The following is a 25,050-nucleotide window of genomic DNA, read 5'->3' as shown; positions in this document are numbered from 1 at the left end:
GGTCTCACCGAGTCACAAATGACCTGATTAGAAGGAAGGTGGGGCCAAAGGGCAGGGGCGGTGGGGATCTCCCAGGCCTCGGGGTACAGTTGGGGACACGGTAGCTGTGTTTCCGGCCTGGCCCCCAGCCAACCCCGGAGTCGCTGGTGGGTGGGAAGAACCCTGGCCTAAGCAGTCAGTGACTTATCTGCGTAGGTGGTGGCACTGTAGACCAAGGCCTTCGCAGTGAGCCGCCTAGATCCCTGGCTGTTTTCCATTTATTTTTTAAATTTCGAGGCGGAGTCTCGCCGGTTGTCCAGGCCAGGCTTGCCTTGGAGACCCTCCCGCCTCGGCTGCCCCGCGCGCCAGTATTGCGCGCACCGCATGCTCAGGGCGCTCCCGGCCCTGCGCCCCCGCTCCGCTCCCGCCCCGGCCCGCAGGGAGGAGCCGGCGTCCGGGCTGCGGCTGGCGCGTCGCGGCCCCGCTCCTCCTCCTCTCCCCCCCCCATGCCCGGCGCGCGGCCCCGCTGAGCAGGAGCCGAGCAGGAGGACGAGGCGGCGCCTCTCGGGCCATGGCTGCCCCGCCGCCCGCCTCCGAGGACGCCGCGCTGTCGCTGGGCCTGGCGCGCACCAAGGCCCGCAGCTACGGCAGCACCGGCCGCGCGCGCGCCCTGGGCCACGGGGACCACGTGCGCCTCGTGCAGCACCGCGTCCGCGCCGGGGACACGCTGGCCGGGCTGGCGCTCAAGTACGGGGTCACGGTGAGTGGGGCGCGCGGCCGGGCGGGGGCGGCGGGCTCTGGGCCGGGGCCTCCGGACTCCGGCCGGTGACAGGTGACCTGCAGGTGTCCCGCAGCGCCTCAGCCGCCCGCAGGCCGGGTCATTAGCCATGAGTGAGGAGGCTGGGGTGCTGGGGACGCCCCGGGGCTCGTGGACACCACGCGTGACGGCGCCCTCGCGCGGGGGCCCCTGCGCGAGGGTCTTCTGTCGCTTGACCTTCAGGGTGGGTGGAGGAGAGGTGAACCCGCCCCCTGGCGGCTCGAGGAGCCCGTGAGAAGGGCGTCTCCAGGTGCGTCCCTGGTGGGAGCCCTGTGCTCAGGGGTGCAGGACCAGCTGAGCGACGGACCCGCGTCCTGTAGCACCCAGGGGAGCCCTACTAGTCCGGTCCCTGGGGCGCAGTGACTTCCTCAGAGCACTTCACCTGCTGGCCATGGGGTGCCACCCAAAGGAGTCCACCAGAGGACCATTGCCTCTGCTTGTTCTCACAGTGGTCACTCTGTGACCCAGCGGCCTCCTAAGTACCTGCTGGCCACAGTCCTGCACCACTTCAGGTTTTGTCCAGTACTACTGTTACTACTTAATCACACTGTACTTTTTCTATTCAAGTACAAGTCAGATTTTTTGTTGCTTTTATAAAGACTGTTAGCTGGGTATGGTGACAGAAGCCTGTCTGTAATCCTGGGATACAGGAGGCTGAGGCAGGAGGGTAGTGAGCTCAAGGCTGGCTGGATTCCTGTCCCAAAATAAACAAACACTCCTCACTTGAGGATATTTGGCTTAGGTTTCATGAACTGGAAACCCCAATTTACAGTAGCAGGTAGACTATTCCAGTTTCTCAACTGGTCCTACTGATATCGGGGCTGGGGTAACCCTGTGGTCAGGGAGGATGAGCAGAGCATTGTAGGATATCTGCCAGACTCTCTGGCCTCTTCCTGCCCCGTCCAGACACTGCCACAAGTGTCTTTGGAAGAAAACTCACCCACAGTTAAGATCTACTGTTTTATTTTTGTACTAAAAATGATATGTGATGTCACTGTTTTATTTATATTATTTGTATTTCTTTGGGCCCTGAACTACAGTTGATGACGTTTTGGGGGCCTCTTCTGCCAGTTATTTGGGACCGGTGAATGGGATCACTGGTGATAGCATAGCTCAGCACTGAGGTGATGTTAATGTCTGCAGGCCTTGACTGGATCAGTTGTGGTAAATGAGACTGTGGTGGAGGCTGGAAAGGTGGAAAGGCGTTTTTCTTCTCCGCACTGAACAGAGAGAAGGCGAATGAGTTTAGGTTTCCAGGGTTCACTGCTCGGTCCTCTGTGGCGGACCTCAGCTGCTGCGTAGCAGAGTCGGGGTGAGGTATTGAGGGCTCTGTGACCAAGAGGGCCCAGGCCTGTAGGTGTCTGCAGGCCAGTGGAGCGGCTCTGTGTCCTGGCTTGGGGGAGCAGCTGGACGTCCAGGCAGGACCTCACCCTTCCCTGGAGACTCTGGTGATGGGGCTGTCCTTTCCGGGAATGCAGAATGAGGAGGCCACCTAGGGGACCTGGTTGCCAGGCGATGAGTCTGTTCCCAAAGCACTGTTGTACCTCAGGGCCTCTGGACTTCTGTCCCGGTGTTTGGCATAGCCTGGCTGTGCAGTTGTGCCCAGGGCCCTGGGCTCAGGTGGGGCTGGGGCTCGCTTGATGCTCAGCTGTGACATCCTAGGGCACTTAGAATTTGTCAGCAGGTCCTGCGTTTTTTCTGGGCCCCAGGCAAGTGATGTAGCTGGGCTGTGAGCATGGCTGCCCTTCCACACACCACAGATCTTTACTTCCTGATGGCCACTTAAGCCTGGTCCTCACCAACACGCTGCCTGCCCTGCACTGGTTCCGGAGGGGCTTCTCAGCCACCTGCTTCTCCCCAGCCCTTCCTTTCCAGCCACACATTAGCGAATACATAAAAACTCATGTCTTCCGGAGTGTCTGTTTTAGTTGGTGGAGACAGTAAGGAAACAAGTATGTGACATGTCAGGCATCAGTAAGCAAAACAGGGAGAAATCAAGGAGGCAATAGAAGGCCAGGACCAGCAGCTGAGCAGGGCACAGCCAGGGGAGGGAGGGGCAGAGCCATACAGGAACCAGCTGAAGAATGCGCTGGCAGGGGGAAGAGCAGACATACAAACGCCCTGGGGTAGCAGCAGGATTGCCAGCTTTCAGGAATGGTGTGGCTGGTGCTTCAGGTGTGGTGGGGAAGGGTTGGGCCAGGTGACTTAGGGCCTTGGAAGCTGTGTAGGCATGAGGCTTTCTCTATGGAATTGGACTGGCTGGGGACAGGGGCTGGGCCTAGAAAGCAGCCTGGTCACTGAGGCTGCTGTGCTGAGAAGGGGTGTGTTGCTGAAGGACTTCTCCACAGTGTTAGGGAGAGGACTGTGGCTGGGCCATGGCGTGGGCAGGGAGGCAGTGGCGAGAAGCTGGATTCTGCAAAGCTTGTGGAGGTTGAGAGGGGACAAGCACAAGGAGGGACCTCCACCCCCGAGCAGTGGCTTAGAAAATGTCCTTATGACCTCTCCTGGCCACTGCCCTTCAGTCGCTGGGACCTGCTTTGCTCCAGGTCCCTGCTGAATGCTGGGTGACAAGGTGATCCCTGTTGTCGATGTCTCTGGAGTCACTGTGCCTTTGCCTGCAAGCTCTGTGTATGCTGAGCCCAGCCTTGGCACCACGGGACAGTGACCCTGCGACATCCAGGCCCTGGAGGAGTGGACCGGTATGTCAGGGCTGGGGAGGAGGCACGGCAAGCTGCAAATGCCCCTGGAGGCCCGTTCTGCAGGCTGGAGGGGGCTGCCTTCCTTGCCGCCTTCCCAGGTGGCCCCACCCCAGGCTTCCCCCCTCCCCGCCCACATCACACACAGGCTTGGTCTTGGGTGGAGGTGGCTCTGGGAAACGAAACTGGCCCAGGTTGAGGAAGCCTCACATCTGGCCCACCTCCAACAGGCGCCTGCTGGGCAGGGAACTCCCGGTCCTTTGTCCCCACTGAGGCCCCTCTGTGACCCAGGGTCTGGACTTCGCTAGGCTTTTCTGGGCCCTGGCTCCTCCCCTGGGGTCTGCTCTACTCCCTGGCCTTGGGTTTGGAAACCTGGAAGAACCGCAGAGACCAGAACAGAAACTGAAAGCTGCGGGAACTTGGTGTTTGTTCCACCTTTCTGTTTGTCCTTAGGTGACCCTGACAGCCTGCTGGGCCCTTCTCTGCTCCCTAGGCCCCTCCCCCGGGGACCTCCTGTGGGTTCTGTTGTGGGGCTGTAGTCTTTCTCTTCTTCCACGAAGCTGCTGAACTGGGCTCCTGCTTCAGGTGTTCCCCACACAGAAGTCTGAGAACCAGACAATTGCGTTGAGGGGATTCACCCCGGGTGTCAGAGGCTTCAGGACTCTGTAGTTCAGAACTTCAGCCCCTGCTCACAGGGCCACCCACTGTTGGGAGAGGGACCCGAGGCCCCGTCCCTTGGGCCTGTAATGGATCCTCACGTAGCCCTTTTATAAATCACAGATTTATGGAGGTTTCATTACAAAGTCCCCTCTCCTAGAAAGAATTTGCATTAGCATCTGTTTGCAGTTCCTCCTGCTGCCTCTGTGTCCTTCTCCTCCACTTCCCTGTTCTCCTGTTCCTACTCTCTCGGCCCCTTCCCGTCTGCAAAAGATCCATCTCCCTGTTTTCTATTATTCATCTTTACTTGGCTCTTTAATTATTTATACTTCTAGTTCCTCACATGAGAAAAACCAGGCGATATTTAAGGTGTGACTGGTTCATTCCACCATTGTGGGCCCTGATTGCACCCATTTTCCTTTGGATGACAAGGGTATCCTCCTTTTTGGCTGAGTAGTGTTCCGTTGTCTGTAAATAGCACCTTTATCCATCATCTCTTGGTGAACATACAGGCTGCTTCCAGAGGGTGCTGCCACAGACATGGATGTGCCTGTGCCATTATGATACAAGGGCTCTTTTGTGAAGATTCTCTCAAGGGGATAAGCTGGGGCAAATGGACTCCCCGTCTTCAGTGTATAATTCAATCCCAGCATTTGAGAGGCTGGGGCAGGAGAAGCACCGTGAGTTTGAGGCCAGCCTGGGCTGCGTGGTGAGTTCAAGGCCAGCCTGAACTATGTAGCAAGATCTTGTCTCAAAAACAAACCAACAGACCCTCAAGTCAAAAAAGTGTACAATTCCGTGATTTTTGGTAAGTTTACAGAGTTGCACAACCATGACCACAGTTCAGTTCTAGAAAGTTCCTCACCCTGCAGAGATGCTGGGGCCTGTGTAAGTCTGTGTTCTGTGAAAGACCCAGGATGAGTGACCGTGGAGATAAAGTCCTCCACAAGCCACAGGGTGCCATGTGAACATTAGCTGTTGTGCCTCCTGTGAAAGCTCATCTCTCTCGAAGGATGGAGAATAAGCCACTTCAAGTGTTTGGTCACTGCGGGGCAGGGGACAATGGCTGGGGACCAGGCTTCCCTGGGATACGCTCTTGTCTCTCTGCTGTGCACGCCCCTCTTTGCAGCCGTTTTGTGAATTTCCTGCAAAGCAAATCCACCTTACAAAGTCTGCTCATAGGAAAGTTGTGGAGACTTCCTGTGAGTTGGTGGTGGTGCTTGTGGTCCCTTTCTCTCCACGTTTGACCTGGGGGGCCCCTCAGTCCACCTGACCTCCCTTGTGCTGTGACCTGTTTCCTGGTGCCAGGAGGTTTACATTTCACTGAGTCATGCGATTAGGAGGGACCGGCATACGAAACCATTTGGTTTTTGTCCCTCCCTCCCCAGAGACAGGAAAGGGTCTGTGTCACCTGGAGGGTCACAGCCGCTGTTCTCAGGACCAGCTGATAGGAAACCTGTGCCGAAGGCAGGTGTGACTGCCCCCGGCAGCCTCGATGGCTTTTGGGTTTTCCTGGCATAGCTGCCCGGCACCTGGGCCTCACCTGGGCGACAGGGTTTGCAGCCTGTGTGCTTGCCCTGGGCCTCCCACTTGCAAGGAGCAAGTTAACATCAAATTCATTGTTTTAAAAAAGTTTCGTTGGTGATCGCATGTTATTCATCTGGGCTTGTTTATATGAAATTTTCTTCATATAGTCTTATTCTGGGGCAGATAAAGAAGAATTTGTGTCTCAACTTTCTCCAAATATATTAAGAATTGATTTTACCACTGCTTTCTTACCTTGAACCTAGTGTAATGATAATAGTTGCTAAGTTTGTCTTCTTTTGGGTACCGGGAATTGAACTTAGGGCCTTTGCCCTAAGCAGCCCCCAGCCTGTTATTGTTCTCTTCATTTTGGGTCAAATTCTCACTAAAGTTCCCAGATACTCATCAAATGTATGACTCTCCTGCTTCAGCCTCCCACGGGAGGGATTATAGTGTGTGCCTCATATTGCTTTCCTATTTTATATGAATTAACTGACTTAATCCCCACCACGGCCGTGCTGTGTGGGAATCATTACTTTACAGATCAGAAAATGAACGTGGAAAGTGGTTAGGAAGTAATGAAGCCAGAACGTGGACTCAGGAAACGTGGCCCTGTGTTGCCCCCCCAATAACTCCTGTCCTTAGGTGGCCCCACCTCTGAGCCTGCTATTCCAGGTGCCCCGAGTCTTTAACCCCGGCCTCCTGTTCACCGTCCAAGAGTTAGGGCTGCAGGGGCCTTACAGGTGCTGGGGCAGCGTGGCCCCTGAGTTCGGAGAGCCTTGTGTGGTGGGCACTGAGCACCTGCTGGGCCTTGAGCCCCGGCTTCCTGCCTGGGGCCTCCCTGCCTGCAGACAGTGTCTGCTCCTCTCCAGTCAGTGCTTAGGGTCGCCACCCTTGGTGGCCTCCTCACTCTGCATGGCAGGCACGTGGGTTGAGTGCAGCAGGACACACATGGCCTGCTCCATGGCCGTGGCCGCAGGACTGGATGGAGGGACGGTACAGTGTGGGCGGGGTGCAGGGAGGAAGCAAGGCCTGTGGCATTTGTGAGGCCAGTGGCTGCAGGCTGAGGGGAGCTGTGAGAGATGGCACCTTGGACTAGGCTGGCTGGTGGGGGCGTGGTTCCCGGAGTTGTGTGCTGGCCTCCAGTACCAGCTGGGGCTCAGGAAATGCACTTCTCAAGCATGGGCCTCCTTGGGCTTTCAGAACAGGAGGGCGGGGGTTAGAAGGAGAGCAAAGCATAGCAGGTAACTTGCTCCCCAGTTCTGGGTCCTTCCCTGGGTTCATCTTGATGCCTGCTCCTCTGATCTGTATTAAGTCATCCATCCATCTGCCCATCCATCCATCCATCCATCCATTCATCCATTCATCTGTCCATCCATCTGTCCATCTGCCCATCTATCCATCCATACATCCATCGTTTAGTCATCTATCCATGCATTCCTCGGTCCATTCATCCATCAGTCCATCCACCCATCCACCTGTCCATCTATCTGTTTTATTTTTCTTTCAGTTTTTTGAGACAGGGTCTCACTATGTACGCCAGGCTGGCCTCAAGTTTGTGGAAATCCGCCCTGCCTCAGTCTCCTGAGTGCTGGGGTTGTAGGCATGCACTAACACACCCTATCTGTCCATTTAAAAAAACTCAGTGTGAAAAGACTTTTGCCGCTCCAGGGAGGCTGTGGAGGGAATAGTTCTCACCCTGAAGGGAGTCATGGTGAGTTCTTCCCACTGGTTTCTGTTCTCAGAAAGCCATGACTGCTAGCGATTGCGGGCCCCTTCCTTGAACATTTCCAAGAGCGCTGTATCAGCGAGGGCTCCTTCAGTGGCAAGGGATAGGAAATCTAATGCAAATTGGCTTCAGCAAAAGCCAAAAAACAAAAAAAGTCAACTGGAAAAGGAGCGGAAAAGTTTGCGAAGGTTCTGGCGTCCAGCTGGGCTGGAGGTCCAGGTGCCGTCCCCATGGCTCGGAACCAGGCTCCAGTGGGGCAGGGTGACGGGCAGCAGCTCCAGCCCACCTCCTTCCAGCAGGAGAGGTGTGAAAGCAAGGAGACAGACATACAGACAGACACAGGGACCGTGCGAGGTGAGGCTGTGACTGCGCGGAAGGAGGCGGCACGGGCTGTTTATGCGCAGGAGGAGTCGCCTCTACTGAAGCCCTGCGCCGCACTCAAAGGTGCCCGAGATGCGGTCACCGAAGGCAGAGCCACCGCACTACGGGCTTCTGCACGCGGCCTGAGTTCAGGCAGGGCCGCGGGCACTCTGGGACTTTTAGATTTTTGTTTTGCTCCTCAAATGCACCCACCCACGGGCATGGTCTCTCCTTCTCACCTCCTGAAACTAGAACCTGAACGCAGAGGCCCAGCCCCTCTCCCGAATGTTGGTGGATTCAGTCAGACCGGAAGGCAGAAGGAAGAGGTGTTCATCAGGCAGGTGTTGAAGCAGAAACAGAAGTTGTTTTTGTTTCTTTTCTCAGAGTCAGTTTAGCATTAGAGGCCCCAGAACCTGACTCCATGAATCATGCCCTTTAATCTAGATGGTGCGTGGACTCTAGAGCCAGGTGGACTCCCAGTGCAAACGCGGAGCCCTGTGCATGCTTCAAATCAGTCTTGCCGTGTGAGCCTGCGTCTCTTCATTGCAAAATGGAGAAAGTGCCATCAACCCCGTGTTTCCCCGAAAATAAGTCTTAACTGGAGATAAAAAATGCCAGTCGCAATCAGCTTGCCCCGACTTCCCTGCCATTACAGAGTAGCCACTGAGCAAGTTACTTTCCAGTTAGGCCTTGGGGTAAACACGGAGATAGAGCAACATGGATGGATGCAGGATGGATGGATGATTGGATGCAGGATGGGTGGGTGGAATACTGGGTAGATGGATGCATGAATAGATGGATGATTGGATTGATGGATATATGGCTAGATGGGCCGGAGATATAGCTCAATGGCACAGTGCCTGCTTGACAACTGTAAAGTCCTGAGTTCCACTCTTGGTACCAAAAAAAAAAAAATATGGATGGATGGATGGATAGATGAAGAGATAAATGGAGTAATGGATGGATGGATGAATGGATGGATGGATGGAGAGAATAAATGGATAGGTTGATGGACTGATGGATTAACGAACAGAGGGATGGCTGAAGAAGTAGATAGCAGAAACCCAACAGTGGATGGTATTTGCCGTGTGCTCTGTGTGTATACACCCGTGTGCTTCCTCCACTCATGCACATGAACTCATTTATCTTTGTGACAGCCCTGGAAAGGTAAGGTGAGGCTCCATGGGAGCTGGTATGGGCTAGACAGAATTTCCCAGGGTTGCCGGCAGCATCTGCAAACACGGTAGAACACGGGGTGGCACGTGCCAGTGTGGACAGTCCTGCAGGAGCTCACAGCCAAGCCTGTGTGGGCCCACGGAAGGGGCCCCGCAGTGGGAAGGAGATGATAATGACTCAATTACAGAGCTGCCCTGAGGGTAGGGCGAGATAACCTCGATAAATTCCACCCCTCCCCATCCCTGAGCATGGGGGCGTAAAAGGCTGGGGTTAGAAACCCTGGGTTCCATGATGACCCCACAGTAGGGACAGGGGTCATTGTGGCATTTATTTGGAAAGCAGGTCTCACGCCCTGCACAGGGGCCTGAGAGACTCCTAGGGAGAGGCCCTGACTCCGTCCCACACCTATCCCTGTCACTGCTACCAGTTCTAGGGGACTCATCCATATCATCACATTCGAACTCAGAACCCCACCTCCTCAGCATCCTACGACACTCTGAATGCTGCTTGTACTCCCATCTCTGCAGCCTCCTGCTCTCTCCAGCCCCAGGCCGGGTCCTGCAGACATGGACGCCCTCCCCAAGCAAAATAGCAGCAACAGGGACCATGCGATCAGACTCTGCAGGTGGGGTTCATTAAATAAGTGCTAAGACTCCTGAACCTTTAACCACCTAGGACCACTGCTGTCAAAAGCCGTCTGATAGGGGAGAAATCACAGAGAGAGAGAGAAAGAGAGAGAGAGAAAGAGAGAGAGTGTGTGCGTGTGTGTTGGGACAGGGGCTGAGTCTTTCCTTTTTTGCAATCAAGAAACAGAATTTCCGGACATCTCTCGACATTTTTTCGAGGTGGCCAAATGTGATGAGGGTCTCCTGGCTCATGCTGGTTCGAGTGCACTTTTGTGCTGTGTAATGGGATTTGGTTATAGTCACTCTGCCTCCTTTGTGACATTTCAGATGGAGCAGATTAAAAGGGCCAATAAACTGTTCACCAGCGACTGCATATTCCTGAAGAAAACCTTGAACATCCCAGTTGTATCAGAGAAGCCTTTGTTGTTCAATGGACTGAACTCGCCGGATTCTCCAGAAAACGAAGCTGAGGACAGCAGTTTTCCTCCTGGAGAGCAACTGGGGATGGCAGAGGATGAGTTCCCTCCTCCCAGTCCCCAGGAATCAGCCCCTCGGCCGGAGGAGGTGTCGGCCAGGGACTTCCTGGACAGGCTAGACCTGCAGATCAAGCTGTCCACGCAGGCAGCCCAGAGGCTGAAGCGGGAGCCCAGGTAAAAGCGCCCTGGTACCACTGCCAGCAGCTGCCTCAGGTGGCTCTGACAGGAACCAAAATAAAAGGTTTTTTTTTTTTGAGGTAGGGTCTTGCTGTGCAGCCCAGGTTGGGCTTGAGCTCACTCTGTAGCCCATGCTGGCCTCTAACTCATGATGATCCCCCTGCTTCAGCCTCCCAAGTGCCACCACACTTTTTTCCTGATGACAGTTTTTAACTTAGAGAATCTCAGGCTGTGTGCTAGCCCAGTGCTGTCGTCTCTGATATCTGGTATAAAAGGTCAGCTCCTGTGCTTTCATAGCAGCCCTGTCCAGCCAGCAATCTGGATGGTGGCCTGACATCGTCCACTGACGCCCTGCCCAAAAGGAGACTCGCAGGCCAATGCCCTTTGTAAAATCTGTCAGATGTTCCCCACTGCTTGTTACCGGGGTTTTCCTCATAAAGTTTCTTGTGAACTATGTTTTTTTTTAGTACTAGGGTAAAAGCTTTTCTTTCTCATACACTAGGTTACTTCTTCCTTTATGATTTCTTGAGGGTATATCCTGCTGTATTTCCCTTTTCTCCCCGGGAAATACTACTGGGCTAGTTACAAGCTACTGGGAACCTTGTAACTACAATGGATCCTCAGATTTCATTATTTATCATTCCTGTGGTTAGCATGTTGATTTCCTTTTCCTTTCCTTAGTTCTGATTTTTTATTTCTGTTATTTGTATGCACTTTGTTATATGTACCTTAAATCTCCATGAGACAGAGGTAGAATACAGGAAACATAAACATGAATATAACTAAGTATAAATAGAATATATACTTAAATAGCATATAAGCAATTAGCTTCATTTACTCCGGTCCCTGAGAAGCCAGTAGGGTGGAGACATACGGTACACCCTTGGCAAGCAGATACTGAGGTGAATGATGTGTACCTGTTTTTCTGAGTACAGTACTGACCTCTGATCCACGCTGGACTTCCATTTTGCAGGGAGAAAGAAAGTCCCTATGCAGCTTCTCTCTATCACAGTTAGGCGGCCGGATGCCAGGAGACATCAGATCCTAATTCATCGGGACAGACTCGGGGAGAACTGGGATCCCGCAGCCCAGCAGGCTGCACCTGCCACCTCCTTCCCAGCTTCCTGCGATTTCCAGCCTTGTCATGGCATGGTATCGACTGTGCACCCTAACGCCCATCCCTTCTCTAGCTGTTGGCAGTTTTCAGCCTGGCTTTTATACTTGCTGGTGGGTTTGGTCCCAAGAGGTTACACATATACACCGAAGACAATGTTTGTCTCCTCACAAAACTCAGATTTTGTGAAAACCCTGGTGGCTGGTGAAGGAATGCTGCATTGCTGTGTGTTTATAACAAATGCTATTTAGGTATTATATTTCAGTGTGTGTTACATGTTCCATCAATGGAAAGAGTCAAATTTTTGTCTGCTATTTTGTAAAACTTAACTATGAGAGTCTGAATGAGAAAATAAACTATGTTTTCATATTTGAGTCTGCTTGTCGACAAAAGGGGGAAATAAAATTGATTTTTTAATTGTGTTTTTGAATCAGTGGCAGGTTCTCCTACACTTTAGTGGTCTTTTTATTGCAAATTCAGTTTTTTTTTTTGTCTTTATCATTTTTATCGGTACCGGGGATTGAACTCACGACTACCTGCTTGCAAGGCAGGTGCTTATGCCACTGAGCTAAATCCCCAGCCCCCGCAAATTCAGTTTTGAGAGGCAAAAAGAAATTTCAGTAATCTGAAAGCAAATTGATCATGGCTCCTGGCAACATCTCTCTCTCTTCACAGCATGGGAAGAGTGGGCTGATGGGTGCACAGCCTGAGCCTGGGGTTGAGAACAAAACGTGTGATAGGAGGTTGGGAAGGTTGGAACAGTAGCAAACCTTTATCCAGTGGGAAAACAGTTACGCAGTGAGCTGCATGCAGTAAACCAGGAAGTATGTTTCTAATACTGACTTCCATGAGGCCAGATGGAGCGGTAGGCATCTGCAACAATTTCTCATTTATCCTCCCCGAAGGCCTGCGATTCTGGGGGCAGGTGAGACCTCTGCTTCTGGTGTCCACTGGCCCTTTTCTCTCATCCCTGTCATTTTTCCTCCTCCCCATCTTGCTCCTTAATCTTCCGTTAAACATGAAATGCGGCAGCCAAGGCAGGACTGCACATGTTGCCCCAGGAAGTGGACATTAGGTGCACTGGGGCTGCACTGGCACCTGCCCTCGGCTCGTCCTCTTGTTCATTCCTAATGACATACAGAACCTGGGTGCCTGGTGTCTCCTCCTCATGTTATCCCTGCATCTTAGGCATGCTTTGCTGTAACCATCTGATCTGAGTTCACTGGATGAGGAGAAAATGAAAATAAGAAAGGAAGGGAAACAGTTGTGCTTGCAAGAAAAGATCCAGCAATGTAAAGTTGTCATGCTATTCAGCATAACCAGGCAAGGACGGACACGCCCTGATCCCAGCACTTGGTAGGCTGAGGCAGGAAAATTGTGAATTCAAGGCCAGTCTGAAATACATGATGAGCTCCTATCTAAAAAGAAAACAAAACCAAAAAACATCAAAATTGTCAGGTCTCTGAATTAGACCCCCACCCAGATAGGTGAGAAACTCTAAGCAGGTGTAATTCACACCTGCGGAGTTCGGTGCTCAACAGGAAGCCAGCAGCTTCCCCAACAGCTCAACCTGAAGAAAACCATGAAAACTCAGAAAACCAGCAAGACTCACGCTGTGCCTGCCAGCACCCCACCCCACACCTAACCCGACCCTGTCAGCTGGCCCTACCCCCCCCACTCAGAGACCCAAAATCTGCACCCCCTCAGCAGTGCCCCCTACCCCGTACCTAAGCTCCCCTATAAAACACAGGCTCAGGCTCGCCCCTTAATCAAGAGCAATGATCTTTTCACTCCTGGCCTGGTCACACCTTGTCTGCAATAAAATCTTCATCCGTTAACTGCCTGTCTCCATGTTCTGAACTGTGCCTCAGTTTACTTTAACAAAACACTCCCAAACTCAAAATTATGCTGTTCAAGTAAAGTGGCTTGAACTTCCAGAGTAATCCAGACACCGATGCCCAAAGGATGGACTATGAGCTCAAATTAGAAATTAAGGCTATGATCTCAGAAACATTTTCTGAGTCGTATTCATGCTCCTCTCAGCATTTTCCAGCCAAGCCTCTCTCACTGAGTTCTCTCCTGTGGCTGAGGGGACCTACCAGGAAGAGGAGGGTTCTGCGGGCTCCGCCCTATGGTAATCACTATGGAGGGGCAGAGCCTGTGGCCTGCCTCGGCCTGGGCATAACCTGTGCCCTTGTGCCTTTGCAAGCTGATTTCTTCATCTCTAAGTCCCCGTGACTGGCCCTCAGTAGGAGCTGACAGAGGGCTGTGTGCTCTGAAAATGACAATAAACCCTGGAATGCTTTCCTCGTTTTAAAAAATCCTGCACAGATGCTTACAGCTTAGAAAGTATGGGAGGAAATGTTTTATTCGGAGCCAGTCTGTTGCCTGATGTGGAAGCTGAGTACCCCTTCCTATGCAGGGGCTCAGTGACAGTGGTCTGGTCACCATCCCGGGGGCCTCACACTGTGCGCAAGGTGTTTCTGGTCCCCATGCCCCAGCCCCCTGGGGGCCTAGCTACTCTAGATCACCCCAGGATCCTCTTGTGTCTGTGGGCTCTGAGCCTCTGGGATAGCACTGCAGGCATCAGAAGTCATCTGAAGTAGAAACAAAAAGATGGCTACAAAAAGCATTATGCTGTTTTTGTGACTTTAGGCAGATGTCTAGAGAAACATGCCGGTACTCTATACTGATTGAGACATCGCTGGAGGCTTCTTAAGCTTGGGGACAACAGCCTTTGACATCCGAGGAGGACCTGTCCAGTTGCTTCCTGGGATTTGCAGTGGTAGCTGCGGATGGACTCTGGGGATTTGGGTTCACTAACCTGCCTTCCAGAGTACCCCCAGCTCAGCTCACAGGCAGCAGAAGGAGTCTCAGCTGTTTCTACCCCGCGTGCACCCGGGTCCCTGGCTCTCTGCAGAGGTACCTGGCTTAGACAGGTCCACCTGAGATATGTGAGATGCGTATGAAATTCTCCTCTGCTTTTGTACTATTTATGACTACGCCTGCCCGTCTGCCAGTAGATATAAATATCCCTCTTTATCCCCCAGCCCGATGTCTGCAAACTCACCAACAGGAAGTGCTATGGGTGGGGTGAATTGTTAATAAATCCAGGAAACCTTATGCCAGTTTCAGGTTTCTAAGGGTGCCACTGGGCCAGAGAAAGAGCCAGCTAAAAAGAGCAGCTGAAGAAGCTATAAAGGAAATGCCGTTCAAGGCACAAGGCTTTGAGAACATAGGAATTTGACTGAATCGACTGGGAACTGTGGGCAGAAACAAGGCCTTGTAACAGGGCTGGTCCAACAGTGCCCTGCCCACTGGCCTGGCCTGACTGCCAGGAAAGAAGGGTTGGTGTGGGCTCAGCCCAGGAGCATCTCCCACAGCAGCATCTCTGGGAAACACAGGAACAGGTGGAAAGGAGGACTCTAGGTGCAGTCTCAGCCTGCAGACAGCTTTACTTTTCAGGTAGTTTTTAATGGCAAAGAAGCTATGTTTTATCCACTCCTAAGAGGTTAACTACTGTGAATTCAGCGCTTTCTAATACCCTTGGGTCAGAGAACATCTGCTAGGGGTGTCTCGGGCTCCACGAAGATCTCCGGGGTCCCCCGGCATCACAGGCTACTGTAGATGCGCTTGATGGTGCTGGCTTCCTCCTTATCCAGGATGCCCTTGGCCACGTATGCATCAGCCTGCTGGGTGATGAAGTCTCTCATCTTGGAAAGGTCATAATCTGGAAGATACCATCATCAGAGCATCATGAGCACACGTGCGAAGGACCAAGCCTATCACAGTCATCAGCGTTTTGTTTAACAAAGTCACCTGGGAGGCTGAGGTGAGAGGATCCCAAGTTCAAGACCAGCCTGGGCTACACAGGGAGTTTGAGGCCAGTCTCTTTACTATCTGATAGAAGCCTATCTCAAAAACATAAAATAAAATAGCCAAATCATAACCTTTGTCCTACTTCAAGTCTGTGTGAGGGAAACCAACAAACTTCCAACCAGAAGTAGATTCCCCAAGTAAGACAACTGCACGTGGTATCTTTCAGAGACCTGAAGATCGCTATGCTTTGCCTTGATTAAGGGTTGGGTGATTACAATCACGAGTCCCGAGAATCCTGCCGTCTGCCAGGCTGTGCCGGGGACAGAGAGGAGGGACAGAGGAAAGCACAGAGGTCCTCAGTCACTCCCAGCCAGCTCACTGTCACCAGAACCCAGTCCCTGCACATCATGAATACCCCAGGGGCGAGGAGGACGGAGCTGGGAGGACCTCAGCCACACTGGGCCTGAGGTGGACCCGAGGCAGCGTCCCTGGGGCCAGTGCAGAGAGGCCACTCGAGTCTGCTTCAGACCCTGGCCTCCTCACCTCCCTCCTGCCTTCCTGGACTTTTTCAGTCTGCAACCTCACTGTAGCTGGATGGATCCCTTCCTTAGCCTTGAGAGGTTCTGATTTAGGCTCCGCTGGCCCCGCCACCCTTCCTGGCCTAGCACTGCCCACTCCCAAGTCCAGCTGCATTCCTGTCTGCAGCTGTCCAGAATGCATGTACTCCACTGTCCTTCACACCTTGGTACCTGGGCTTCCTTCTTTCCCATCTCTCCTCACTCACAGGCTCTTCCGATCTCTGTGACCCTCTCCCAACCTGTCTCTGTCCTGGCAGAGGCCCTGCCCTGTCTCCTGGCCTCTCTGGTACTCTGCACCCACCCATGACTGCCCTAGGCCAGGGCAACCACCGTCACCCACACACGGGCAGACCTTGTACTGCTCTGGCAATCAGAGGTGGCTGTGTGTGCTGCTCTGTCCCAGCTGCTTTCCTGGTGGCTGTGGACACCCAGCAGGTGCCCAGAAGATTCCTGTGCTTAAGAGATGCCAGGAAGCGGGGAGGGTGTAGACGCACACGGCCGGCAGAGGCTGATCACTGTGGACGCAGGACAGGAACGGATGCAGGGAGACGTGCTCCACTCTCCGCCCTGCTTCTACCCTGCTTTGCAGCACCATGGAATAAAAGCTGTGCCTTGGAAGGCAGCTGCGGGTAGCGGGAGAGAGGAGTTTTTCCGCCTCCACACCTGAAAGGCAGCGGATGCCCCGGGCCCTGTGGGGGGCCTTCAGCCCTTCAGTTTCCCCATAGAACCAGGGGAGATGGCAAGGCGCCCCCGCCTCAGCCCTAGTCCTTACCATCTTTGTTTCCCTTTTTGTCATGTTTCTTCAGCCATTCAATATTTTTCCTAATGGCTTCCAAGTAGGCTTCCGTCTTCCCTGGAAAAGAAGAGAATCACATCAAACGCGTGCTCTCAAGGTACCCCAGCATCATTTCTGAGCCCCACTGACTCAGAACTGCAAGCGTGGGCTGCATGGACGTCATGGCATGGAGTGTGGCTGGGGAGTGTGTGTGCATACACGTGCGTGCTGTGGGTGCCAGCGTGAGCAAGGCTGGTGCCAGGGAGCATCCTGCCCACACACCATTGAATGTGGTGTGGGTTTTGGTTTGCTTGGCTTTGTGGCACTGGGTCACTTTGGATTAGGGGACAGTTCTTCCAAACCAAGGAGCAGCCTCAAATCAAGGATGGAGTGGGGTCCAATATGCCACATCTCTGCCCAGTGCTGATGCACAGCTTGGTGTCTCCCCAGGTCTCTGCCTGGTCCTGGTGGGGAGTGTGACATCCTTGGAGGAGGCGGCACCAGGCCCAGAGGGTGTGCTCTGAGTTGGTTCTGATCCGGCTGCCAGGCAGAACCTGCTCTCTGAGGCTCGGGACACCTCCATGTGGCGGTAGCCGTGACTGGATCTCACTGGCTTCTAGGCGAGGAGTCTGCAGTGTAGAAAGAGAAGCCGGGGCTGGAGTCGGGGCCCATCTAAGCCTCTGACACCCAGAAAGAATCGCAGTCTGCAGACGGGCTCAGTGCTTGTCTCGTCCTCTGCTGAGATGTCTGCTGTCCTCTCAACCAGCTGTGCAAAGTTCATGGGTCAAGAGACTTAGGTGTGGAATCCAAGGCCAACCCAGGCTGCCCAGCAAAACTCTGACTTACAGAAGTGAAAAACAAACGGGGAAGCCAGGTATGACTGAGCATGCTTGGAATCCCAGCATTCCGGAGGCTGAGGCAGGAGAAGATGGCTGTGAGTTTATGGCCAGCCTGAGCTACGTAGTGAGACCCTGACTCAAAAAACCAAGATAAAAATAAAACTAAAAGTAAAAATAGACCAGGTAGTCTCTCTCTGTTCCAACAGGAGCACTGAAAAGGCCCTCTGAGACCTGGCCCCTCAAGCTCCCCACTCTAGGGTTCCTTGGGCCCTGCAGTCTCCAGGCCTCATGGGGGCGCCTTTCCCCCTCCAGCCTCCTGTGCCACCTGCTCATGCTGCACAGGGACAGTGCCTTTAGCTCGAAGTGCATTCTCTCGTTTATTCTTCACAGCAACCCCCCGGCAGTGCCATCACCACCCCCACCTTACAGAAGGCAAAATGGAGGCGCAGAGCGAGGATGGCGCTGGCAGAGCCAGGCTCACCTTTGGATCCCTCTGAGTCCAGCCTGGGAGTGAAGACGCTGCCCTGCGGGTCACTGGTGCTCAGGTCCCACTGCCACACTTGCCCAACTTCTGCGCGTTTTTCTTCCAGGGCTCTTACTGCCCTGGCCTCACTGCCAGGTCTGTGTCCTCCAGAGCCGATAGAAGCTTCCTCGATAAAAGATCAACTGGACAACAAGAGTGACCCCAGTCTTCCACCCCAGGGGCGTGGATTGCCTCAGTGGAGACAGTTCCGGCCCCCTGGTCTGTTCTTAAAGACAGCAGACAGGGAAGGGTACTGTCCCTGGCTGACCTGGGACGCAGCACAGCCCACTCGGAGACTGGCATCGCCATTCATCTGGATTTGCTGTTTGCTGTTTGTTTGCTGCCTTCCTCCCCAGAATAGCCAGGGCACCCTCAGGCCTAAAACGAAGCTGCTCACAGGGAGCCTAGACAGATATTTACCGAATAACTCTCCTTTTATGAGCATCTTCAGGAGGGCCAGTCAGAAAGAAGAGTGACACCGTGTCCCCACTGCCTTATTCAGCAGCTCTGGCATTGTGGGAACACTGGCTCCTCCCCAAGGCCTCAGGTTCAAGTGCCATTCACCATATTTCTCCATCACACCTCATTCGTCAGAGACACCTGAAAGCGCCAGGGTGCGTGTCCTCTGATCGCCACAGTTCTGCTCATGGAGACTCAGGCAAGGTGCCAGAAGGATACCAGAAACCATGCGGCATCCAATGGGTGCAGCCTTCCAACCCCCCTTTAGAATCCAGGGAGTTTAGTGGCTGTTGGTCACCAACCTGGCCAGCAAAGTGGGGTCCCCAACTGAGCTGCACAGCAAACCTGCATGACAGAGGCCCAACATTCAGGTTAGATCAGGAAGGCTGGGGTGGAGACTGGGCTTCTGGTTCTTTTTTGCTTATTTTTAGCAATTCTGAGAGGACTTTGCTGTGTGGCAAAGCTTGGAAGCCACCCACGGCCACCCACACAGGACACTGCAGATTAGCGGGAGTTGTGATGCCAGCAGGGATGAGATCAGGTGCTCTGCTGTGCTTGGAGAAAGCAGCTGGTTCCTATTTACACTCCCCCTTCTCCGAGCTGCAAAGCAAATGGTTTATTTATACAGTGCATACGCAAAGCCTAGGAGAGGCCACACCGAAAAGCTGGGCTATTTTTTTTCTAATCTATTTCAGCTTCCTTTGGAAAAAAATAGCTCATGGCTGAGGTAATACAGCACGAGCCTGGAAACATGTGCTGAAGCAGAGGGAAAGGGGCCATGGGCCAGATGCAGCCCCACTCTGCCAGCTCTGCTGGCCTTCGGCACCAAAGCAGAAATGTCCCTTTCTGAAAGAGGTTATATGCATATAGGTGTGTATATATACACATACATATATGAACAGGTATACATACATATGTATGTCTATACAAAATAGATAGCTATACTGCTAATCCCCATTAGTTTATCCAAAAGAAGTTTGTGCTTTTGTTGTTTCATATTTTTGTGCCTAAATCTTGTAACCTGAACAGCTACTTCTAAGAAAACAACATACAGTATTTTTTCTTCAAAAAAAAAAAAAACTGCAAGAAAAAACAAATGTCCCTCTCTATGCATGGCTTTGTCCTGACCGTGCCACCCTGCCTGAAAAATGAAGCACAGAAATCAATCAGGTTAACCCAGCACCCACAGCCCGCATGGAAGACATCAGATCTTCTGGGGGCGTGGTTACAAAATGAAGTTTGATACACTTAAAATTATGTCAAAAGTATTCCAGACGATCACAGTTTGGAACCGCGTGAAGCAAGGTGGCTGGGATTGATGTCACCCGGGCCACAGGGCCCTTTGGCGCAGGAGCTGCCCCAGAGTGTGGCATTGTGCACGCATGTGGGATGCAGCGGGAGCCTGAGATGGCACTGGATGGGAGGTCAGGGGTGCAGGTCCAGGGCCTGGCTCTGCTTGTTCCCGCTGGGGCGACTCCAGCAGGTCGCCTCATCTTCGGGGCCCTGTGTTCCTGGTTGGTTAGTGAAGGAGTGAATCTAAAGCAGCAGCTCACGGATGCTCCATGTGGGATGTCTTCCTCTGGGATCCTCGAGAAGCCTGCGGTGACAGAAAGTTCACCGTGCTGTGTTCCTGACCCCCGTGACTTGGGGAAGAGGTGTGAAATCGATGTTGGGGCTTTTCTGTTGGACCAGCTGGGCTGCCCCTTGTGTTGCTTGGCTCCATGAGTGGGCTGATCTCCTAATCAAACAGGCGGAACTTCTGCCTCTGTGAAGACCTCGTGTCAGGCAAAAGTGACCTTGGTGACGACCTCAGCTCCACTGTCTGGTCATAAACCTGACAACCGATGGGTCCGCAAGGTGTCTGTGGGGGTTTCAATGCCTATCTCACCCCTCAGACCCCTTTAAAAGAGATTTTCAGTGACTCACCGGAAGTGTGTAAGTAAGCATCCAACTGGAAAAAGGCACCAGACTGAGATCATGGAATGAAGATTTAAAGTCCTTTCCCTTGGTCTCCAGGGAGAAACTTATTTGCAAAATTAGGCAAAGTTTAAATCTGCCTGGAACTGGAATAAATGTGGTTTTATTGTTGTATTTCTAAATTTGGAAACAGCTACTGAGTCAAATATATGTTAGAAGTCATTTTAACATTTAAAACTTTCTTGATTGTGAGTCTCTACAGAAAGCACCAGTTTAAATAGCCTGTGCTAGATGAGGAGATGAATCTGTCTTTTCTGTCACCAGGAATTCATTTGGATTTATTTTTTAGAACAAGCTGTAATAAGATACATGTGGCCCTGCTTTGTAAGGCAACAGTGACATAAAGGACAGATTGCTGTTATTACTGTCCCTGCCAGGTGCTGTTCCTGAGGCCTGGCATGTGCTGGACGGGAACGCACGTTGCTGAGGCCACGTGGACCCCAGGCACAAGCGTCCCCCAGGTGGCTTCTGCTGGCCCTTGGCTCAGCTCTCAGGCCACTCTGCCAGGCCTCACACACACACACAGGTCCAGACGCGCACCGACTGTCCTCTGAATTCTGCCCAGTCCTCCAGACAGCATCAGCTCTAGTTCGCCTCCTGTGCCTGGCACCAGGCCCCCAGGATGGGTGTTCACCTGCAACTGAACAAACATCAGGGAGGCCAGCAGCTGCCTGCACCCACACGAATACCCTCATTTCGTGGGCTATGGGCAACCGGTGTTTCTCACTGGGTTTTATAACAAGGATATAAAACGGCCCTTGAGAAAACCACACATAAGCACCTATGAGCACAAAGACACAGGTTTAGGGTGTCCTTGGAGGACCAACTGCAGTTTTTCCAGGAATGCTGACCCCGGTGTTAAGCTTTGCTTGGTGTGTGCTAAGCTGAATTAGAATTAGCTGTCCTTGCAGAGGGCTGTCATTCCAGCACTTGGGAGGCCGAGGCAGGAGGACAGAGGCAAGTTTGAGACCAACCTGAGCTACACAGAGAATTCCAGGCCCACTTGAGACCTTGCCTCAAAAAAAATTTTTTTTAAATTAAAGCAAAGCAAAACAAAACAAAAAGAATCAGTTGTCCGTGCCCTAGACCTATGATGGCGAACCTCTTAAGAGTTTTCAGGGATGGCAAGCATCTGGCAGTGGCACTCATGCCATAGCTTTGCCACCTCTGCCCCACACTGATGTCCCCAATCAGGGGAATTATGGACACATTGGATTTCTTCATCACGGGATGGGGCTAATTTTAACCTCAAGCCTCTGTCTTCTTCCTAACATTTCAGTGGAGCCGTGACAAACAGCAACACTAATCAGACAGGTGTGATGGTGCATGCCTGTAATTCCAGCACTCTGGGAAACTGAGGCAGGAGGATCACAAGCTCAAACCTAGCTTGGGTGACTTAGCAATTTGGTAAGACTCTTGCCCTGAATAAAAATTTAAAATGCTCATGAATGTAGCTCGTGTGAAGTCCCTGGATTTGATCTCCAGGATCACCAAAAACTAATACAAAGAGAAAGAAGAGAGAAGGACAGACAGACTAATGGATAGAGTCTCATCCTCATCTCTCCATGTCCATCGCTCCCTCGACTGTTCACCTCTACACACTCTGCTAGTCTGGCTCCTGCAGGCCACCTTCAAGGCTGGTGACCAGGGTGGGCCCACTGGGGATGCAGGGAACCTTCAGAGGTGTGGCCAGTGAAGGTCTTTGGGTGGCTCAGGTCTGCCCTTGGAGGGGACCGTAGGACCCTGTGCCTCCCATGTGGATCCCACCACCACATGGTGCCTCAGCCCAGTTCAGAGGCCCACTGGCTCAGGAACTGGACCCCCCACAGAGCTGTGACCAGGCCAGGCCCCTGCCCTTCATCTCAGGTATGTTGTCATGTGACCGCTCAGGCTGCAGCCACTCTTTTCCTGTTAGCTGTTTTTCAGAAGTTTACCACTCACCCTCCACTTTGTGTTGGTTAGGACACAAAACCAAGCCAAGCCAAAGAGAAACCCGAAGCAAGCGTGACCAGGTTGTGGATAAACCACAGCCCTGTGTATGCAGGTGAGGAGCTGAGCCGACGCAGCTGCTGGGGACCGCAGCACGGCTCTTCCTTGGAAACCCACCAGAGAATGTTAAGGTGGTAACTCTCCTGCGCATTTTACCACAGGAGCCGGTGAGTCCTTCTGGTCACGTACCCCAAGAGCCAAAGTGGTGTGTCTGTGTCCATGGCAGTGCTGCTCACAAGGCCTTGAGGCTGCGTGGGCAGTGGTTGGGGCAGTGGAGAACCATTCAGCCTGCATCGAGGGAAACTGGGAAGCCTGCAGCCCACCCTGAGCCTCAGGACCCAAGAATCCACTTGGAGGGGTGACCTGGAGGGGTCAAGTCTGGAAGAAGACAGCCCAGGGTTAGGGGAAGGATGGGATGTCGCTTAGTGGGGACAGAGTTTCTGTTCTACAAGGTGAGGTCTGGCAACAGATGCGGTGGTGGTCACACAATAATGTGAGTGTGCTTTGTGCCCCTGAGCTGTGCATTTAAAAATAGATCAGGTGGTAAACTTTCTGTGTATTTCACCACAGTTTAAAAGGGCAGCTGAGCATGACGGCACACCTCTGTCATCCCAGCACTGAGGAGGCTGAGGCAGGAGGATTGCTGTGAGTTCCACCCTGCTTGTTCACCACTCACCCAGAGCAGACCTACAGGGTCCCCACAGTGGCACACATGTCAGCCGTCCTGCCGCCCCTTGCCCCATCATGTGGTGTTAATCAACTATCCCACTGTTCTCTCCTCCTGAGCCCAGAGGACACATCAAACCTTACTGCACACAGCACAATACAAGGCCCCCGGAGCCGGCAGTCAGCTGTGTCCACGGAGACAACAGTGTGGTGGTGAATGATATCCAGGTTGGAGAAAAGGTTCCAGAAGCCAGAGAAAGAACTGAGAATGTCACACAGCAAGCAGGGACTGCTTGTCTGGCTTTGCTGCAAAGAGCTCCAACAGCTGCAGAGAAAGCAGCACCTCTGCCTGGATCTCAGCAGCCCGGCCCATGTCCCTTGAGACGTTTTCCAAAGAAACAACAGCTCCTGGAAGGAGACTGTTTCCAACTCCACTCTCACCTCTGTGGTTGCCACAAAGCAAAGATAATGTGTCAGGGCGGCTGCTGATCAAGCCGGGCCAAACTGCACATGAAATCACCACTGGTATCATCATTGTCAAGTGGAACTGCTCACATGAAACGGGAAGTGTGAACAAGAACCTGTTCCCACCCATGTGGCAGAAGTTGGGTGGGGAACCTCTAAGGGGACCAAGAGGTCCCCTCAAGTTAAGGTTGTACCGTCAGCCTGACTGGCCCTTTTGTTCAGAGGAATACACCAAATCCTTGTGTTCGTGCCCACCGATGGTCACACATTAGCCAATAAAAAGAGAGCCCAGGGAGTTTTCAGATGACAAATTAGATGAGTGCCAATGCACCTCAGTTGGGAGAGCTTGGCCACTCATGTGGCTCCCAGGGAATAAGACCTCTACGAGCCCATTAACAAGACAGGGCTGTCACCTAAGCAGGTTCCAACTGTTCCAAAGAGGTCAATCTATCATGACAGGACAGTCAGGTAGGGTCAAGGTGTTTTCTCATGACTTCTCATAAACACCAAATTGCAGAAAAAGGACACCCATCAGAGACATAGGGAGGTGAATTTTCTAAAATATAACTATGTAAGTTTGCAATAACGGGGCTTGCAGCTAGGCATGGTTGTGTATGTTCACAGTCTCAGCACTCGGGAAGGCTGAGGCAGGAGGATCACAAGTCTGAGTTGAGCCTAGGCAATTTGGTGACTTAGCAAGATCTCTCAAAACAAGCACAAAAAGACTGGGGATGTAGTTCTTTACAAAGGTCCTGGGTTCAGTCCTCAGTAACACACACACACACACCCCTGTACAGCCAGACCCACATTCTGATATGAAAAGGGATGAACAACTTAGAACTTATGGCTCATTAAGGCTTTTTCTTTGAATGTCTGGCAGTTGGTAAAACGCTAGGAGGATATAAATGATAGATATGGAAGCTATTTTAGAAAACACAGGTATTAGCCTTGTAATTTTTAAATCAAGTTCTTACAGGTATTTTTCATGTTGTAATCACTGCCTACTTATTAAGCAAATTTGTTCAGCTAAGTGGTGAAGTTGATAACCCTGTGGAGTGAACAGTATTTAGCTGTGCAGGAACTTTTCATGAGAACCCTCAAGTGTCAGAGGTGAACTGGAGCCCAGCAGGTGTGCAAATGGGAATCAATACTCCTCCCTGCATTGGAGCCCCAGGCTGGGATGCCGACGGCCCCCGGATGGAATCCAGGAACCAATGAGAGTGTCACAGGTGTGCTTGCCTCCCCCGGCAAGCATAACCCTGGGGAGGACGCCGCCTGCTGCACACCGAGACCCACGGACTACGAGGAGCTGGGTGGCTCGCTTCCTGGATTGCTGCAGGTGGTGTGGGGAGCCCTGGCCTCCCCAAAGAAGAGACCGGACCATACCTTTTGGGGCGTCTGTCTTCCCCACTGGCCTGCTGCTGCTGTCCTTGGTGGAATCCTTCAGAGTGCCATGCTGCTGCTCCATCTTGGCGGCCTCCTCCTTGGTGCTGTCGGTCTCCTCAGGACTCTTCTCCGAGGGCACTGCAATCAGAGGGGCCAGTTTGCCCTGCGTTCCTGCCCCTTCGCTCTTCTGTAATATAGCAGTGTCTTCAGCGGCAAAGGTACTGTCTGCGGCCTGGTCATTTT

General features: G+C 52.7%; 2 protein-coding genes across 5 annotated transcripts in view; one reads left to right on the top strand and one right to left on the bottom strand.

Moving 5' to 3' along the window:
• The first annotated feature begins 259 nt into the window (after positions 1–259).
• Positions 260–11,705, top strand: Lysmd2 (LysM domain containing 2). The gene is made up of 3 exons (XM_003471780.5): positions 260–739; positions 9,892–10,214; positions 11,191–11,705. Exons 1-3 carry the CDS (start codon positions 551–553, stop codon positions 11,231–11,233), a joined length of 555 nt encoding a protein of 184 aa, XP_003471828.1. The 5' UTR covers positions 260–550; the 3' UTR covers positions 11,234–11,705.
• Positions 11,706–14,784: 3,079 nt separating this feature from the next.
• The window catches only part of Scg3 (secretogranin III), a 33,635-nt gene continuing 23,369 nt past the window's right edge, over positions 14,785–25,050 (bottom strand). For 2 of the 4 annotated variants that reach the window (XM_063248749.1, XM_063248761.1), the window contains exons 10-11: positions 24,808–24,945; positions 16,515–19,921 (exon numbers count right to left, since the gene is read on the bottom strand). In XM_063248749.1, the coding sequence (XP_063104819.1) occupies positions 19,584–19,921; positions 24,808–24,945 (476 nt within the window). In that variant the 3' untranslated portion in view covers positions 16,515–19,583. Of the gene's footprint in view, positions 15,062–16,500; positions 19,922–24,807; positions 24,946–25,050 lie in introns of those variants that run through there. The other 2 variants (XM_003471874.5, XR_010047526.1) reach the window with 2 other exon arrangements.

This window comes from Cavia porcellus, unplaced genomic scaffold (assembly GCF_034190915.1).
Source record: "Cavia porcellus strain 051 isolate PalLab524CR breed Dunkin Hartley unplaced genomic scaffold, mCavPor4.1 scaffold_1, whole genome shotgun sequence".
NCBI classification, from domain to species: Eukaryota; Metazoa; Chordata; class Mammalia; order Rodentia; family Caviidae; genus Cavia; species Cavia porcellus.
This window is presented reverse-complemented; position numbering and strand designations above follow the sequence as displayed.

Coding starts and splice junctions, on each gene's coding strand:
- Lysmd2 (XM_003471780.5), top strand. CDS start 551: ATGGCTGCCCCGCCGCCCGCCTCCGAGGACGCCGCGCTGTCGCTGGGC. Junction 740..9,891: donor CGCTCAAGTACGGGGTCACG/GTGAGTGGGGCG, acceptor GTGACATTTCAG/ATGGAGCAGATTAAAAGGGC. Junction 10,215..11,190: donor AGGCTGAAGCGGGAGCCCAG/GTAAAAGCGCCC, acceptor TCCATTTTGCAG/GGAGAAAGAAAGTCCCTATG.